This window comes from Eucyclogobius newberryi, unplaced genomic scaffold, assembly GCF_026437365.1.
Source record: "Eucyclogobius newberryi isolate DKJ021-1_F unplaced genomic scaffold, fEucNew1.0.hap1 SCAF_17, whole genome shotgun sequence".
NCBI lineage: Eukaryota > Metazoa > Chordata > Actinopteri > Gobiiformes > Gobiidae > Eucyclogobius > Eucyclogobius newberryi.
The window spans coordinates 32,251,052-32,268,857 of NW_027315801.1; the positions used below are offsets into that span (position 1 = coordinate 32,251,052).

The following is a 17,806-nucleotide window of genomic DNA, read 5'->3' on the forward strand; positions in this document are numbered from 1 at the left end:
ATATAATTTTTGGTTTTCTTGATACAAAAGTCGACTATAGTAAAAACAAAAAAAAAGGCAATTAATTTAATACTTATATTTAGCAAATTTTATATTCATAAAAGTACATTTTCATCATCGGTATCCCTCTTTTCCCTGTCGTTATTAAACAAATTGAGTCATATTTGCTCACCATTCCCAGAAGTTTAAACAAAAAAGCCATTTCTACATTTGAAAACTGTACATATTTGAATGTTTTTGATTTATTATTATAATTGTAATATGCCCCGCCCCCCCGGCATTCCTTTAACTGTCTCTGTTTTGTAATAAATGTAAAATGTAATTTGTTAAAATAATTTTGACAATTAAAAATAAAAAAAAATAAACTCAAATAAAGCATTAATCCAACGAAGCCACAACATGCACCCATACATCACTTAAATAAAATAAGAAAAAATACACACTTTTAAAATAAGGGGGGGGAAATGTTCACTTTCTACATTGTAGCTCGTTTCATACGGAAGACACTGAATATATGACGCAAGAGAAGGAGGAATTATTTAGCAAAGAAAATAAAAATAAACAACTGATTAGTGGCCACACTTTGCCTTGTCACTGAACCCTTGGCCTTCAGTACCATCTGTGAACTCCATAAATACTATCTTAGGGGACTTCCTTATGAAGTTCATCCAGAGAATGTCAAGCATGTGCAAAGCAGTTTTCAAAGCAAAAGGCGGCAATTTATAAAACAATATAAAACATGCTTTGAGTCATTTCGGACTGTTTACTATATCAGAATCAGAAAAGTTTATTGCCATTGCTTATGAACAGAATTCACAAACACAGGAATTTGCTTTGGTTCTACAGTGCAACTTAAACAATGAACAACAATTAAACATATATCAAATCAAAAAGGGCATGCATTAAAGAAAAACAATTTAAATCTTCAATAGAATAGAAAAATAGAAATAGGCTTACTATGTACACTAAGTTGTATATCATTCTAATATCAATATTTTAGGGCCTTCGGTAAGAATCTACAGAGTTAAATATTTATCACATTAAAGAAAAAACACTGAATGAGGTTGACTGTATTTTCTAATTTACTTTATTAAATAGGGTCTTCAACACATGCAAAAAGACAAGAGACACTTGCAGACGGTTGGCAAAATTGTAGAGAATTTAATAACATTGCAATTGGCATTGTTCCGAAAGTATAACATTTAAAGGAAAGTTATAAAACATGTAACAGTCAAAAGATAAAGCCTACAATAACATTGTCACATTTCTCTTTGGTTTTAAAAGGCACTTCCATGAGTAGAATCTTTCATACCCTTTATGTGGAGTATTTATAGAGGACACAAAGACTAAACAATGGTCCAAGTTACCATTTCAATAAATAAAATACACCATGGCAGTATGTACAAACACTGGTGTCACTGGTTTTGACAATCTGATTAACTGACAGCAATTCAAGACATAAATCGATACAGCATGTTTTCCATGTGTTTTACACTTCTGAGTTAGTCGTCGTCCGAGTCCTCCTCTTGTTGCAAAAGCGAAGAAGATTTAAGTGGCACAGAGTCAAACCCATCTACCGTCCTCTGAAAATCACAATGGTCAATATCTAGTTATTTTCTTCTGGTTTAATTGTGTCTCCAGGGCAGGGGTGGGCAATTATTTTCCTCCGAGGGCCATATTCGAATCAAGGCAAGTAGTGGAGGGCCGGCCCGTGATCATTGGTGTGGAAAAAAAAAAATCCCAAAAATTAAATATCAAATAAAATATCACTTTTCTGTCAAGTATAGGCTATTGAATCTATTATTTAATTAATTTCACGTCATATTTATTAAGGATACAAGTGCAGACAGATGACTATGGGCAAAATTATATATATATATATATATATATATATAATTTTGTTGTCTTTATATATATATATATATATATATATATATATATATAAAGACAACCGGGCCACATGTGGCCCGCGGGCCGAAGTTTGCCCACCCCTGCTCCAGGGTCTACAAATGGGGACCTACCTCAGATCTGAAATACTTGATTTTGGTGAAGAGGGATTTCTTGGTGAGGTTAATGTAGTCATCCTCTGCGTCCTCTCCCTCCATGATGGCACAACTGTCCGCAATGGGCAGTTCACACTCTTTACCTCCAGAGCTCATCATCAACTTGGAATATTTGTATTCAAGCCTGCCACAACACAAATAGGGGAATTTAAATGCACCTGATTTGTTGTTTTTCAATATACCGGTATTCTTTTTCATCACAGTATGGACCAAATTTGGTTATCACATTTAATTGAAGGCTACTGCCAACTGCTAGTTCACCAAACATTTGTAACTCTGTACATGTCATGAAAGTTAACGCCAATAAACTCACTTGCGAGTCCTCTTCCAGAAATAGCAGCTGATGCCGATGAGCAGAAGAGCAGCGACAGTTCCCGTGGAGACGCCGAACTTCAGCCAAAAGTCCAGACTAACACAGGCACTGATCAGCTGCTCCGGGAGACGCTCACCGCCGAAACACTGAAGAGGCTGCTGCCACACGTATGTGGTTTTCTGAAACATACACACCAATTATTATCGATAATGATCTCAAAACAATGAATGATTCTACAGGGAGAATATCATTGTTTCCACCTGTATTCCCTGCACACACGCGCTGACTATCTCTCTGTAGTGGTGCTTGGTGCAGAGCGGACATGCATTCTGACTTTCCCACAGGAAGTGAAAAGTGCAGCCGTCACATGTGCCCTCGGAACAATTTCTGCACAAGAAAACAAATCATTTCAATATTGGTTCAAATCAAATGATAGTGTGACTGTGGCGTCCTCTTCTTAATCGTTAACATGTGCAACATTTGTTTAACTCCAATATGCACTGTGACAAGAAGGTAATCATCATTGTGTATACCAGGTTAAAAGATTACACAGTTCTGATCCATTTGTAAAGCTGTGCAAAAAATTACATTTTATTCGTGATTAGAATGACGATGATGAATTATACGGGTGCTTGCTCTGTCCCATAAAGGTTACAGTGGCATGAATCGCAAAATATTTCTATTAAGATAAGATAAGATATTCCTTTATTGTCCCACATGGGGAAATTTCATTGGTGCAACGCAGGTAGATCCAGAGGTAGATACAGAAGAACAGATCACTTATAGGAAGTCTGAAAAACACTTTCAGTAGAAGATCTCCTATAAATAAATAAAAACTCCCATAGACAAATAAATAAATAAATAAATACCATTGCATGTGATCCCGACAGTAATTGCACATGAATATGTGTCACGACAGCACATAGATTACACATGAATTTCACAGTAATTGCACATGAATTGCACATGAATTCCAACAGCAATTGCACATATGACAGAATTGCACATCAGTATTAGGTTAGGTCAGTATTGCGAGTGTTCAGTACTAACAGTTTTTGTTATAAAGTCTGACAGCAGCAGGAAGGAAAGACCTATGGAACCTTTCCTTCACACATCGAGGGTGGATCAGTCTCTCACTGAAGCTGCTCTCCAGAGCAGAGAGAGTGTCCTGCAGGGGGTGACACTCATGGTCCAGCATAGATGTGAATCTAGCCAGGACCCTTCTGTCCCCCACCTCCTGCACCGAGTCCAGAGCACAGCCCAGGACGGAGCTGGACTTCTTGATGACTCTGTCCAGCCTCTTCCTCTCCCTCTCTGTGATGCTGCTGCTCCAGCAGGCCACACCATACAGGAGGGCCGATGCCACCACAGAGTCGTAGAAGGTCTTCAGGAGTGGCCCTGTCACTCCAAAAGACCTGAGTCTCCTCAGGAGGTAGAGCCGACTCTGGCTCTTCCTGTACAGTGCGTCCGTGTTATGAGTCCAGTCCAGTTTGTGGTTCAGATGAACACCCAGGTACTTGTATGAGTCCACTCTCTCAATGTCCCGTCCCTGGATGTTCACTGGTGAGGGGGCAGTGGGGTGGCGTCTGCGGAAATCCACCACCATCTCCTTGGTCTTCCCCGCGTTGATGAGGAGGTGGTTCCGCTGACACCAGTCCACAAAGTCCTGCTCCAGTCCCCTGTGCTCCGCATCATCGTCGTCCGTGATGAGTCCGATGATGGCAGAGTCGTCAGAGAACTTCTGCAGGACACAGCTGTCCGTGTCATGTCTGAAGTCTGCAGTGTAAAGGGTGAAGAGAAAGGGCGCGAGGACAGTGCCCTGGGGCGCCCCCACACTGCAGGTCCGAGTGTCAGACACACAGTTCCGGGCTCTCACAAACTGGGGTCGGTCTGTGAGGTAGTCCAGGATCCACTCTGCCAGGTCATACTCCACACCAGCCGTCTCCAGCTTGTCCCTCAGGAGCAGCGGCTGGATGGTGTTGAAGGCGCTGGAAAGATCGAAGAACAGAATCCTCACAGAGCTGCCAGGCTTTTCCAGGTGAGAGAGAGAGAAGTGCAGCAGGGAGATGACGGCGTCCTCCACTCCGATGCCAGACCGATATGCAAACTGCAGCGGGTCCATGGCTGAGCTCACGGCGGAGCGGAGGTGGTCCAGGACCAGCCGCTCCAGTGTCTTCATCAGGTGGGACGTGAGAGCCACTGGCCTGAAGCTGTTGAGGTCTTTGGGGCGCAGTGTCTTAGGCACAGGTACCAGACAGGAGGTCTTCCAGACCTGTGGTACCACCCTCAGCTTCAGGCTCATGTTGAAGACATGCTCCATAACTCCACACAGTTCATCTGCGCAGGACTTAAGGAGCCTGGGGCTGATGCCATCAGGTCCTGCTTCCTTCCTCACTTTAATCCTCTTCAGCTCACTCCTCACCTGTGCTGCTGTGACAGTCAGTGGTTGGCAGGGGGACCGTGTGCTGGGGGGATGGGTGAGTCCAGGCGAAGTGGGGAGCTGATGGTCCGGGGCAGATAAGCGAAGAGGAACAGATGCAGGGCATTGTCCAGCTGTGGAAGAGGGAGCATGCAGCTGTGCAGGGGGAGGGGCGGGTGACCGATCAAACCTCAAGAAGTGAGCATTTAAATCATTCACCCACTGTAGATCCCCCTCTGTCTGGGCAGGGGGGATTTTGAAGCCCGAGATGGTTTTCAGGCTCCTCCACACTCCCTGAATGTTCTTTTGCTGCAGCTGCTCCTCCATCCTCCTCTTGTAGCCGGCCTCAGCCTGCCTGATCTTCCTCCTCAGCTCCTTCTGCACAGTCCTCAGCTCCTCCTTGTTCCCTGACCTGAAGGCTCTCTTCTTCTCCTTCAGCAGAGCCTTCAGTTCACGGTAAATCCATGGCTTGTTGTTTGGAAAACACCGCACCGTCCGGGAGGGAACAATGTTCTCAAAACAGAAGTTGATGTAGTCCGTGATGCACTCTGTGATGGTGTTGATGTCCTCCCCATGTGGGTCATAAAGCTCAGTCCAGACAGTGGTGCTGAAGCAGTCCCTCAGAGCCTCCTCGCTCTCAGCAGACCACATCCTCACTTCAAGGGACACCACAGGCTGCCTGCGCATGATGGGTTCATACACAGGCCTCAGATGTACAAGGTTCTGGTCCGAGCTGCCCAGGGGAGGGAGGGGGGAAGAAGAATAAGCCTCCTTGGTGTTGGCAAAAAACAAGTCCAATGTTCTATTCTCTCTGGTGGGGCAGGTAACATACTGGGTGTATGTTGGTAGAACAGAAGAGGGAGAAGCGTGGTTAAAGTCACCAGAGATGAGGAAGAGAGCCTGTGGATGCCGTGTTTGCAGCCTACAAGTGCAGGAGAGCAGTGCTTCACAAGCATCTTCAGCATTGGCAGACGGGGCCACATAGACTGCGATCAAAATCACATGTGAGAACTCCCGGGGCAGATAATATGGCCTCATGCCAATAGCCAATAGTTCAATATCCTTGTTACATAGTTCCCTCACTGTGCAGTGTTCGGGTTTGGACCAGCTCGTGTTCACATACACCGCCAGACCTCCACCTCTTTTCTTCCCGGATTCTCTCGTTCTGTCCGCCCGCAGCAGATGAAAATTGTCCAAACCTACTTATTAACTACTGATATAACCTTCAGTAAAATAGTATGATTAATTATTTAAAAATAATTAAATAAATAATAATAAGTGATTATGAATTTATTTATTATTTTTCCAATAATTGAGCAGCCTGGAAAATCAAGAGAAAGTTATTTACATTGACAATGACCTGCTTTAAAGCCTGCAGCGCTCGCCCTGTTACCTTGGGGTGGTGATCTGGTCAGTGGCGCTCACTGTGGGGTTGCATCTCATCCGGACAGTGGCAGCTCTGCCTTGTTTACACGCCTGCGTTTTCTCACTGGACCTGGAGGCGACAAGATGCACAATAAGTAGATTGTTATTGTTTGAGAAAAGAAACATGTGCCGCATAAACAGAAAAGGCTGCTTACCTGTAGTAGAAGATGACGTCTGACAGTGAGGATGTGGAGGGGAATAACCCGGCTGGAGATGAGATGTTGCTCAGTGAAGTCTCTGTAGTTACACCTGAAGAGTCACAATAAAGCATCAGTGCACAATTTAAAACTATTCTGAACTCATCTATTACAGGTGTATGTATGTATAGTAGTATATTTGAAACAAAAAGCTGTACAGTAGCCCAGTTTATATGTTTATGTATTTGAAAACACAACATTGATGTGTACTTTTTATTGTTTGTGGGTGTAAAATAAAGTAAAATCCCAAATCTAAAAAACAAGGGTTTCTCATCTGGTCTCAACATATCTTAATAATTTTCTTGTGACCAACTTTATTGCAGAACTAACACTAGAAAATCAATATACATATTGCCATTGCTCCATTTAACTATTTTATGTAGATCCCAAACAAATCATTTAGATTTTAAGATAATCTAAGTAAATTAACACCATTCTTTTAACATCAAATATTTAAATGAGATGATTGCCTTATAAGGCAATCTTCTCATTTAAATATTTGATTTGATTTATTCAAGGTGTTTGTTCGGATTGTTTTACTACAACTGTTCTAATCTATCAAAACATTTTTAAGCAGTAGCAATCTCAATGGAATAAAAACATTAAAAGGCCATGTTTCATTATAATCATTTAAATCATTATGAGTCAAATTGAGTAATAGACACAATTATCAAACTTCAAAATGGCTGAACATTGATATGGCTTCGGGGTCATGACTGAGCCAGCACTGTTTAAATGTCAGCACCTGTTAACAAGGTGTTAACTACATACCAACTAGTGTGTCTCCAATGACGACGGGCTGAGAGGACACCACAGTCTGGCCCCTGATGTCGGAAGGAACCACGGTCGACTGACAAATGTATCCCTTGACCTCCTTCTTCCCGCTCTCGGTTACGTTGTCCACACAAGTTGCCGGTACTCTTCCCTGAATGACCCGACTCACATTTAACACGAATCCTCGGTACATTTGAGCGTGCAAACATGACAGTGTCTCACCTCTACGCCACACAGCCCCAGGTAAAAATGCTGGAAATATCTCAGGCCTTTAGTGGTGAATCGAGGGTTGCTGTGAAAACCAGTGATATTGGACAGAGGGGAGAAGTGGTAGTGCAGCGTTCCCCACTGACTTTGGACTTTCAGGTGGCAGTCGCTGAGACAGGCTGAGTATCCCTGAAGAGCAAAGTGAGACCATAGACAATAAATATTCAATACAGGGGGAGGAATTGTAGGACATGGAAGTATTAAAAACAAATACAATAAGTGATAATAATGAAGCATTTGGTTTAGGCTACCCCAAATAAATTGTCTGTTTGCTGTAACCCGACCCAACATTTTTCAAGTGGGTCGGACAGTAGGCAAATTCTTATTTCTTTTACTTTGAAGGCAAAAAAAAAAGATCCAAATTTTGCCCTTTTTTGACTCGGAGTGACCGCCAGGGGTCAGGCTTCAACAGTCCAGGGGTCAGGCTTCAACAGTCCAGGGGTCAGTCCAGGGGTCAGGCTTCAACAGTCCAGGGGTCAGGCTTCAACAGTCAATGACGGAAAACGTCTCGATCAACCCGACCAGGAGACTAAATCTCACGATTTTAAGATATTTCTAGACAGACATATTATTCTGCTCAGCCTTACATAGCACTTTTTTCACTTTCAAAGGCGCTTTACATTGATTTTATTCATTCACTCTTTTCCTGGTGGAGGCAGGCTGACAGATGTTCTGCTAAAAGAGTCTAAAATACGTTTGCATGTGTGATTTTTATTTATAGTGTAAAGATGCATTTGTATGCCAATTTCTCAACCTGAGACTATATTAATTGTGGTAGTAATAAGCACATATTAATCAGCTAGTTCAATGTAACAATGTACAGTGTATTGTCAAGAGTGAGTGTATACAACGAACCTTTATTGATCCTATACAGTGTTGGGAGGTTAATACATGTACTGAAAAAAGCATTGAGAATAAGTGTAAGAGAATAGTATTACTTAGATAAAGAAACTCATTTGGTGGTGTTCAGAATACTAATACTAAAATCAAAGGAATACATTGTGGTAGTTATTAATGCAATTTAGGGTTCAAACTACATGGAACTTGTAAGAAAACATGTAAATCACACTCACAGCTCTTGTGGTGAGTGCATGTGCTGTTTTTTGCTGTTCCTATGTCGCCTATTTATATTATAATGTTATGCCACTCAAGTATTCATATAAAGTCCCCTTACTCTAATTGGATCATGCAACCGAAAGTAAGTTTAAAAAAAAGATACATTTTAATGTATTCAGTATTCTGTAACTACATCCTCATCACTGGGTTTATATAATGGAGGACATGCTGAAACCATACTTAAGCATGATCATAAAAGATGAATAAATTCCCTCTTACCTTGTTCCTCTCGGTGTTGGGTCCACAGGGCACACAGGTCGCCTCCCCCACAGCCTGCTCTGCTCTGATGACTGTATTTGGGGGGCAGCTCTTGCAAACTCCTGTCTCACTAACCATGTAGTGTCCAAGGGGACAGGGGACACAGCCCGAATTGGTTTGGGACGAGAGCAGGGCACAGTGGCGGCACTGAGAAGCCACGCCCCCAATGACATTAGTAATGTGGATGGAGTAAAGCTTTGCAAAATCAGCACTATACTTTCTCTCCTGAAAACAGAAGAGTTACAATTATGGAGCAATAGACTGAAAACCATAACATGAAAATGTGCTTAAACAGAGCTGACATTTCATAACAACCAATACTTTATATGTATTTATGTGTTTAATACTGGAACAACTACATTTTCATAGATTTTTCTATTCACACCAAGCACCAAGGTTTACCACATTCCAAAACACAGTCAAAGAGACAGAGTGCCCCCTAGTGGCTCAGCCTGATACAAACAAAGAGCATCCTGTATGTGACGCAATGTGATGCCAAGTCTGGCAAGTTCTTTGAGAAATTAGATTACATTTTATAACAATAAGAAACATTTTACTCAAATTATTACAATTGTTTTGAAATATCACACTTTATATTCTTACCATAGATTGATGTGTGGTGCGTTGAAATGCCCAGGTGAAGCTGACGGTGCGGTTTTGTTGAATCACAAATGAATAGGACTCTTTGTTGTTAGTTCCTTTCCACTGCTCCACAACTTCACTGTTCCACTGAGAGGTGCCCTGTAACAAACAGGCAATCAGCACACATTTATCTTTGGACCAACTTGTGAAAAAACTACACTTTTTATTTACCGTCTCGAAGAAAAATGTGCAGTCTGCTGTACACTTGGTCTCAAAGACAAATGTGATCCGAGCAAGTTCACTAATGTCACTGTTTTTGGAGATAGACTGTGGCAACCTGCAATGATTAGATAAAGGCTCACTAAAAATGTTCTTAACACTATTATCCTGGACGCCCGTCCTGACACCACTTGACCCTGGGCATCATCCATAACAATCCATAACAGATATTCAATAGAAGGTCCATTTAGCTGATTCTGTCCTCACCTGTATCCAGGGACATTCAGTGTAAGCATGAGGAAGTCTGTGTCCTCCTCTCCAGGAGCTGTGTAGATGTATTCCCCTGCCACTTCCCAAGCTGTCAGAAAAAACACAAATGCTTTTATTTAAAATATGTATTAATGAACCTAATAAAAGGTTTGTGCTGCTGATTTCAACATTTCTTACCTGTTCTGTGCTCAGGGTCATTGAACTCTCTGCGGAAAGTTGAGCTTTTCATATTATGGGGCATTGTGTTCCACCATTTGTACTCGTAGCTGACCAGAGGCTCTGTACCTGCTGGACATTTGTCACAAACTGTACACAAAAAACAGTAGTCACAAACACAAAAAATGTCAATTAAAACACAACTCAATTTTATGCTGGTACAAAAATAAATATATCTCCATACCGGTAAGTTAAGTTGTTGCTACTTTTTCTTTTGGCAGTAAAATAGATAGTAACCTACTAAAATGCGAGTCTACAATATTTAATAATATAACATTATTCATTTAAATAACATTTAAAAGGGCATAAACTTACTCTACCCATCTTAAAATGCCTAAATATAAAGGCTCTTTGACCCGTTATATTAGGCTACATTCAAAAATAAATATTTCAACAACATAAATGTGTCGTGTGTTTTATAAAGAGACTATTCTGTGGAAAATGTGAAGCAGTATCGTTGCACCTGTCCCATTGGAGTAGAAGCCTGGCTGACAGGGTTCACAGGTTGAGGAGTTGGTGACATAAAATCCAGGATTACAGGGGGGACACGTCTGCTTGTCTCCAGATGCAGGCAGCTGAACAGCGCCCTCTACAGTCTCACTGCAGACCTTTGGCTCAATCCATTTATACATGAGCTGGGTCTGGGTCAGAAAAGAGGTATAATGTGAGAAGGACACCTGCAGTAGGGCAGTGCATGACTCATTTACACTGTATATTCAAAGAAGACAAATCGCACAACAGGTGGCTGCAGTAGACTGTTTTACAGCATTGTTGTCGCTATTAATCAAGGAGGCAAGACGCATTTTGAATTTGGATTGCATATATTCGCCGTCATGCACACCACATTAATCTCATTAGGAAAACAGAGACAATATATTTTGATCACTACATCAGTGCAATATAAGCCCTATATTTAAATGTTTTGCAACATTATTTCAAAACTCATTTATACATCAGCTGATATGATGTTCATTCCTCAGCACAGTTGTGGGTGACTGAACTCTCTGGTCTTTGACTTAGGCACTGTTGACATTGGCCCATTTACTAATGAGTTAAAGTTCCAGTACTGAAACTCAGGTTTCAGGTTTTCTTTATTATTTGATCCAAATGGAGAGATGTGACACATTAAAGCATGCAAATCAGAGACTTTTTGTAGCACATCTATCACCTTTTTATAAATGTAAGTTTAACTAATAGTTTGAGGCAGGTACCTTTCCTTCTTGGTCACATGGAGTGTGCGTGTAGAAGTAATCGCTGGTGATACAGGCAGGTCTGGGTTTACATGTCCCTGAGCCGGCCTCTGCAGAGTCACAGGAAACAGCCAGAGGGCAGAGAAAAAAACACATTAAGATAAAAGATAACACTCATGTTGCACTCAATATTCACAATATTCAGCTTCACTGCAAAGGTTCTTTTTAAGAACACAGAAGAAAGCTGTATAACTAGTTTAAAATGTAAATAACTGCCTCTGTACCTGAGTATGTGTCGCTTTGACAAGGGTGACAGACAGTGGCTCCTTTAGTGGAGGAAGTATCAGTGGGACAAGGAGAGCACCGCGCAGCACCCGGTTTTGCACTGTACGTCCCAGATTTACAGAGGAAACACTCAGAAGTGTAAGACACTCCTGGGGAAATGTAAAGACAATGATGAAATACATGATGTAGAGACCCCTGAATGAAGTGTCTAATATCTAAATGCTTACCTGAGATGCCAATGTTTTTGAGAAGCACAGGTTTAATGTCACTTTCCAGAGAATATGCTATGGTTCTCCAATACAGCACATTGTTGCCTGTGTTCAGCTCAACCTTAAAGCAGGAGGTACATAGAAAAGCATGGACATAGGTTCTTTTGCACATAATCTGCATTATTGACATACTGCTGTATAGTTCAGATTAGATTGGTGGTACGTGAGCTCCTTCAGGTGGTGTGCGGATTACTGAATTTAGAATCTATTTAATCTATTGTTTTTGCCCTCCTTTGGGTTAAACCTTGTTTAGAATTTGCATAGAAATAGAATAGTCCTGTTTAAGAAAGGCCAAATATTTTCTTTGAGAACCACTGAACTACTTGACAAACTAACCATGTATTTGCTCCAGTCGTTCTCAGACACCGTCATCCATCTGCTGTCAGATTCTGTGGACTGGCACTGGTCATTTTGAACCTGCACAGAAAAGGAAACATCAGAGAAATAACAAGTCGTACCAGCAAATTATATTATAGTATTTGTTAGATCGATAGTGGTGCAATTCTTACAAAAAATTCAAAGTAGATATTATTGTCGGGGTACAAATACTCAAAGGTCAGTACTCCTGGTTTCTTCAGGCTTACGGCGTAGGACAAAGTGGCAGTGCATTCATCTGTGTTAGAGGCGATGTATTCACCCCTTGGGGTCCAAGACGAACTGAAAAGATGATGGACTCACGTTTAAAATGGTTAACTAATATTGGGTTGAAAATTGTACAGTTTGAATGTTCCTTCATTAGTCGGTGTAATCCCTCATTTGTCCAGGAGTGTAAAAAGATTCAGTTGTAGTGTAGGGACACTATTATTACTACTATTATATGTTTTTTTTAAACAAGAGGTTTTGACTTTCATCCTGAAGTCTTTCTCAATCAGTGGATCTAGAACTCTGATATTTATCATACACTGAGCTGCGTAAGCCCCGCCCACTGGGCAGGGCCTCCTGATAATAGCCTGTCGTCCTGTTTATCTCCATATATTAATTCAGTTCACTGGTAATATACAATCACATATTGAATCCGTGGGGTGGGATCAGTCCTGGCCATTCTGATGCTGATCGGGTACTCATCAGTGATGATGGAGCTGCAGTGAGCTGACAATAGGATTTCTATGGCCCATTACAGGGCTGTTAGGGTAACAAAGAAGATGTGTTTTTATGAGAAACTTAAAACAGTGTAAACAAATAGATAAACAGGACATGCTTGCTCAGTTCAGAGTAGGATAAATAGTTCTCAGACTAGATCCTCAGATTGAGACTATGAGAGTTGACAGTGTCCAGATGATTACAACTGAATATTTTTCTACAATATTTCCTTCATAACTTCATTTCAGTTCTGTGATACCTACTTTGCACAGTTGACTTGCTCGTTTGTGTTGTGGTGAAGGGTCACAAAGCCATGAGGCAAGGAGTCCCACTCATCAAAAGCCACTCCAGTCCCCAGAGAATACGTCCCAGGGGCGCATTTGTGACACTCCTGAGACTGCATGTCCAGAAACTCCCCTTCATTACACGAGAACGCTATCACAAGACAATAACAGCAAGTTAGAAATGAAACAAAAACTAACAAGTTGCAATCCACAATTAATAATATTGTAGAAAATGTATAATTATGTTTTTATGTTTGATATTTAATTTAAATATCCAGTTTCCTGTGCTGTAAAGCACTCTGAATGACTTAGTGCACAACTTGTGGTCAACAAATAAACTTGGCTAGGAATCTTAAAGGCGCAATGGACGATTTTTCGGCGATTTGAGAACGCAGGCGGAAGTGCGCATGCGCACTCCCCCGTGCGGACTGATACAACACACACGTGCGTTTTTCATTAGTGCAACGGAGCGCATCGCATCTCTTGTCTCCCGTAGATTTCTGTCCACTTCTGCGTCAGCTCGAACTGTCTTTCTCCGTCTTCATTTTGCCCCGTACACTGAGGGAACTATATTATGATAGATCCATGCGCTTAGGCACGCGGAAACGTGGGGACGAACCGCACGCGGCTGCAGGTGAGCGGTAGGTGCGTTTTTTGATAGATACGTGGCAGGACAAATGATTTATCCACGCCACGAGGAAATATGATAAAAAATTTGCTGAAAAAAATCGTCTATTCCACCTTTAAGTAGGCTGTTGTAAAGAAATACATCAGTAGAGTGAAATGCATATACAGCGTTATATCAGTTTAGTACACACCCAGTAACCTTTATTTTATTTTTTTGGCAAAGTGGACAATTTTGGATTTATGAAATGCAATTGGATCATTTGGAAATACTGTTAAAACGTAGATTTCACTACTGTTAACTACTCAAGGGGTGGTATAGTAATGTTCTGAATGATTGATGCAAAGCTTGTAAATGGGTCACTCACTGCATTGGGTGCCTTTAACAGGGTCTGGCAGTCTTGTACACGTGTCCGCTTTGTTGGGCACCGCCACCCTCCAGCGCAACCCCAGAGTGTCGCACTCTGTGTACTCAAAGTGATAGTCGGACTGCAAAGACAGACACAGGTGAACAGTTCACACGAATATAGGCCACATTAAGATCATTTACTTTCACTGAGGAATAAAACCGTTATCAATATCTCACAAGTGGAATTTGGAGAAAAGCTATCCTGCCTCCTTCACAAACAAACCCAGTGCTAATATTTGCACATAAGGCCTGTCTCACATGTTGTTTTAATCTCATTTATCAGGAGTTTGTCAGTTAAGACGGCCTCTGTTGACTTAAGCTCCAGGGGAAAACAAACCGAGTTGTCTATCCCTTTAATAAACACTTTATTCTATATTACAGGATCAATTGAACTATTCTTTGTAAGAGTAGACTCCAGGAAACAGTGGGGACAAACAAAGCCCCGCCCATCACATCCAGTTTAGAGTGTCACATAATCTTCTCAAACTTTGTGCATAATCTAATCTAATTTGGAGACAGGTTCTTGCTCTCTCTCTCTCTCTCTCTCTCTCTCTCTCTCTCGTTCCCTTTTTTTGGGTCCTTTTTCCTCTTGTAGCGTAAAACACAGGGGACGTACAACTACAACTACAGTAGGAGGCAGTACATGCACCTTTTCACTTGCTGCCAAAGGTTCTTGCTCTGAATTTATGGTTGAGTAGTCAATAAAGGGTGCATTCACATTTGCACACATTTGCATACACATTTGGACTAAACTTAGCTCATGTTCACACCTTTACTTGTTTCATCCCAGTTTGAGCCCCGTTAAACTCTGATGTAGACTTGATTTGGTCCTGTTTTAGTCTAACCCTGGGCTTGTCCATGTTTAGTTCAAATATGCACGCACCGTAACATAAACTAACCCACCACTTGTACATGATCAAACCAGCTCTACATCAGGACTAAACTGGGCTCAAACCAGGACAAGAGTGAATGCACAGTTATGGCTTAGTCCTGGTTTAGAACTGGTTCAGTTCTGGTTTCTCCCAAATCTGGTTAAAACCGGTTTTCTCTTTGTTTTAGCCTGGTTCAGTCTCGTTTTAGGCTTAGTTAACTTATTATTGCAAACTTAAATATGTACTCATACAACTTGTTAGTATAATTATCTCTAGAAAAGAAAAAAGATCTGCCAAAATGTGTTAGTAGAAGTAGAAAGTAGAAGAGATACAACTGCCATTCAGCCCCCTGCGTTCAGCACTCACAGCTTGTTGGATTAATAGTTAACAAAAACCCAACATTGCTACCAGTTGGTCCTCTAAGCCTTTGTTTTCAATTACAGCTGCTACATTAGCCGCAGAGTCAATTTAGCGTGTGTCTGGGCGAGTTTAAATTAAAAATACAACCGTCCTTGGACTCTGGAGATGGCCTTTTTAGCACTAATCACCTGTATTAGATAAACATGAGGGAACCAAGGCAACAGGACACGATGACCACCCACCCACATAAGGAGATGCACAGAGCGGGTCCATTTCACAAACTATATTTTCAACAAAGGTTTGGACAGAAGTAATCAAAGTGACTGATAAAAGGTTTTTGTTTTTTTATCAAACTCAACTATTTTTATGTAAATTAATCCATCTGGAACTGCAGCAAATATGTAAACCTTTGGTAAATCGACTCAAATAATAACAATAATAAAAATAATAATTATTGAAATTGCTTGCGAAACATAATAAAATGTATGGATATTTTTTTTAAAACAGCAGAATATCAACAGTGAACCACACATCTGCCTCACTTGACTATCGACTTGATTGTTTTATTGTGAACCGGTTCAAATTGGGAGTTATAACTTGAGCAACATCTGTTTCTGTCATTTCTTTGTGATTTTAATGCATTTTTCCTGCTGTGTGAAGCACTCTGAATTACCTTGTGTATGAAATGTGCTCTACAAATAAACTTAACATAAGAAATTGACATGTTTCAGATTTTAGGCTATTCAATGGACTGTTTAATCTCTTTTGTCTCGCTACAGACTAAAATTCATCATTATCTCTCATTTGGTTGAAACACTCTGGTCTGTGAGCTTGACTTGGCATTTTAAGTTTGAAGAGAATAATGTGTCTTTTCTTTACCTGTTTGCAGATGGGCAGCTCGGCCTGGCTCTGCGCACACAGCAGCCACAGCAGCAGAAGTCCCAGATGCTGCATGTTGTCCTCCTCGTGCGGGCGCAGAGCTGATGGAGCAGCGCGTCCGCTTCACCTCTGTCAGGGGCGGGCCTCGCGAGCTGTGGGCGGGGCCTCAGCGGGCCTTGTTCAGCCAATCACATTACAGATCGTACACCTTTACGGGGACGCTGTTTATGCGCGCGCGGGCAGGGCTGGTGTGTGCGGTTTACGTTTATTATCTTTAATTTTACTGACAATAATTCAACGTGGCAACCATATCCTGAAGCGTACTCCAAGCTTACTTACGCTGACCAATAAAGTGTTTCGTTTGGAGTTTAATAGTGTAAAATGGATATGAAACGCACAAATAAAAAGGCTTATTGCAATTTATATACCCATCAAACATAAGTGAAAGCGGTCAAGCATTTTTTTCACCTTCCTATCACGCGTTGGCAAGTTGCTTAGTAACCGCATGTAAACATCCGGGAGAGTCAGAATTCAGCGCGTGCCTCTTCTGTAGCGTCAAAGTTGAACAAAGATGAACGGACGGGACCCATATCCTCCAAAAAAACTGGAAAATGACTTCACTTTGAGTGGATACAAGGCTCCGCAGGTCAGTTACGTGTTCAAAATGGTATTATTCATGTAATGTGTTTGAAGCATAAACATAAAATAATTAACTTTAAGTAATTATTTGGTTCATGGTTTTATTTGTGTTATCTTTATCCAGAAAATAACCTATAACAAACCGAGCCACATGGCCCAGACAGAGGAGCCCTGGAGCCGCCTTCATGACTCTGCCACACACTCCAGCTTCAGGAGGACTGTGTTCTGTGACACGCAGGTAAAGGACACGCACTTCTGCGGTTTAGAGCTCATTTTCAATGACTAAGTTACAACAGATGTGTGACTTCACTTTCAGGCCCCACGAGACAGCCTGGACTTTCAACTGAAGACTGTCTATGACCACCATAAGGACTTTTTCTGTAGCAAGAACCAGATCTTATGTCAGAGGGACAGTGTGTGTGAGGAGCACAGCCACAGGTGAGTGTTTTAGTACAGACGTAGTAACAAACTTCAATATGACTTAATCCTTACAATCCTCTATGTCAGACACACAGAGAAACAAGGAGACAAAGGGACAGAGCAGGACCAGGACATCACACGATGGGTCGACCCACAGCGATGCTCCATTTACAGCATTAAATAAAAGGGGCTCAACGTTTTTCAGTTTGAAAATCTAAATCAATGTTAATATCCTGCACAATACAGATGTTTTTACTGATGCTATTGAACAGGTTTAATTTGACTTACATCATCATCATTGTGCTTGAAATGTCTTTTCAGCTCACTCCTGTTGTAAAGGTTTACGGCAAGGTCAATATTTTATTTCTGTTTAACA

At 41.3% G+C, this 17,806-nt stretch overlaps 2 protein-coding genes across 2 annotated transcripts; one reads left to right on the forward strand and one right to left on the reverse strand.

Annotated features, from left to right (window-relative positions):
* Positions 1-1,146: 1,146 nt before the first annotated feature.
* On the reverse strand, positions 1,147-16,469 carry elapor1 (endosome-lysosome associated apoptosis and autophagy regulator 1). The gene is made up of 22 exons (XM_072450090.1): positions 16,372-16,469; positions 14,220-14,340; positions 13,207-13,378; positions 12,373-12,520; positions 12,200-12,280; positions 11,822-11,924; positions 11,594-11,743; positions 11,331-11,419; positions 10,583-10,760; positions 10,081-10,209; positions 9,901-9,991; positions 9,646-9,751; positions 9,436-9,573; positions 8,794-9,057; positions 7,414-7,587; positions 7,189-7,342; positions 6,376-6,469; positions 6,189-6,290; positions 2,637-2,763; positions 2,377-2,555; positions 2,022-2,187; positions 1,147-1,583 (listed from the first exon to the last, which is right to left on the reverse strand). The coding sequence occupies exons 1-22, from the start codon at positions 16,444-16,446 to the stop codon at positions 1,503-1,505; spliced, it is 2,922 nt and encodes a 973-aa protein (XP_072306191.1). The 5' UTR covers positions 16,447-16,469; the 3' UTR covers positions 1,147-1,502.
* Positions 16,470-16,762: 293 nt separating this feature from the next.
* cfap276 (cilia and flagella associated protein 276) lies at positions 16,763-17,669 on the forward strand. The gene is made up of 4 exons (XM_072448586.1): positions 16,763-17,017; positions 17,135-17,248; positions 17,327-17,452; positions 17,528-17,669. The coding sequence occupies exons 1-3, from the start codon at positions 16,943-16,945 to the stop codon at positions 17,450-17,452; spliced, it is 315 nt and encodes a 104-aa protein (XP_072304687.1). The 5' UTR covers positions 16,763-16,942; the 3' UTR covers positions 17,528-17,669.
* The last annotated feature ends 137 nt before the right edge of the window (positions 17,670-17,806 follow it).

Coding starts and splice junctions, on each gene's coding strand:
- elapor1 (XM_072450090.1), bottom strand. CDS start 16,446: ATGCAGCATCTGGGACTTCTGCTGCTGTGGCTGCTGTGTGCGCAGAGC. Junction 11,925..12,199: donor ACGACTGGAGCAAATACATG/GTTAGTTTGTCA, acceptor TCCTGCTTTAAG/GTTGAGCTGAACACAGGCAA. Junction 7,588..8,793: donor CCAACACCGAGAGGAACAAG/GTAAGAGGGAAT, acceptor TTTGCTCTTCAG/GGATACTCAGCCTGTCTCAG.
- cfap276 (XM_072448586.1), top strand. CDS start 16,943: ATGAACGGACGGGACCCATATCCTCCAAAAAAACTGGAAAATGACTTC. Junction 17,018..17,134: donor GTGGATACAAGGCTCCGCAG/GTCAGTTACGTG, acceptor ATCTTTATCCAG/AAAATAACCTATAACAAACC. Junction 17,249..17,326: donor CTGTGTTCTGTGACACGCAG/GTAAAGGACACG, acceptor CTTCACTTTCAG/GCCCCACGAGACAGCCTGGA.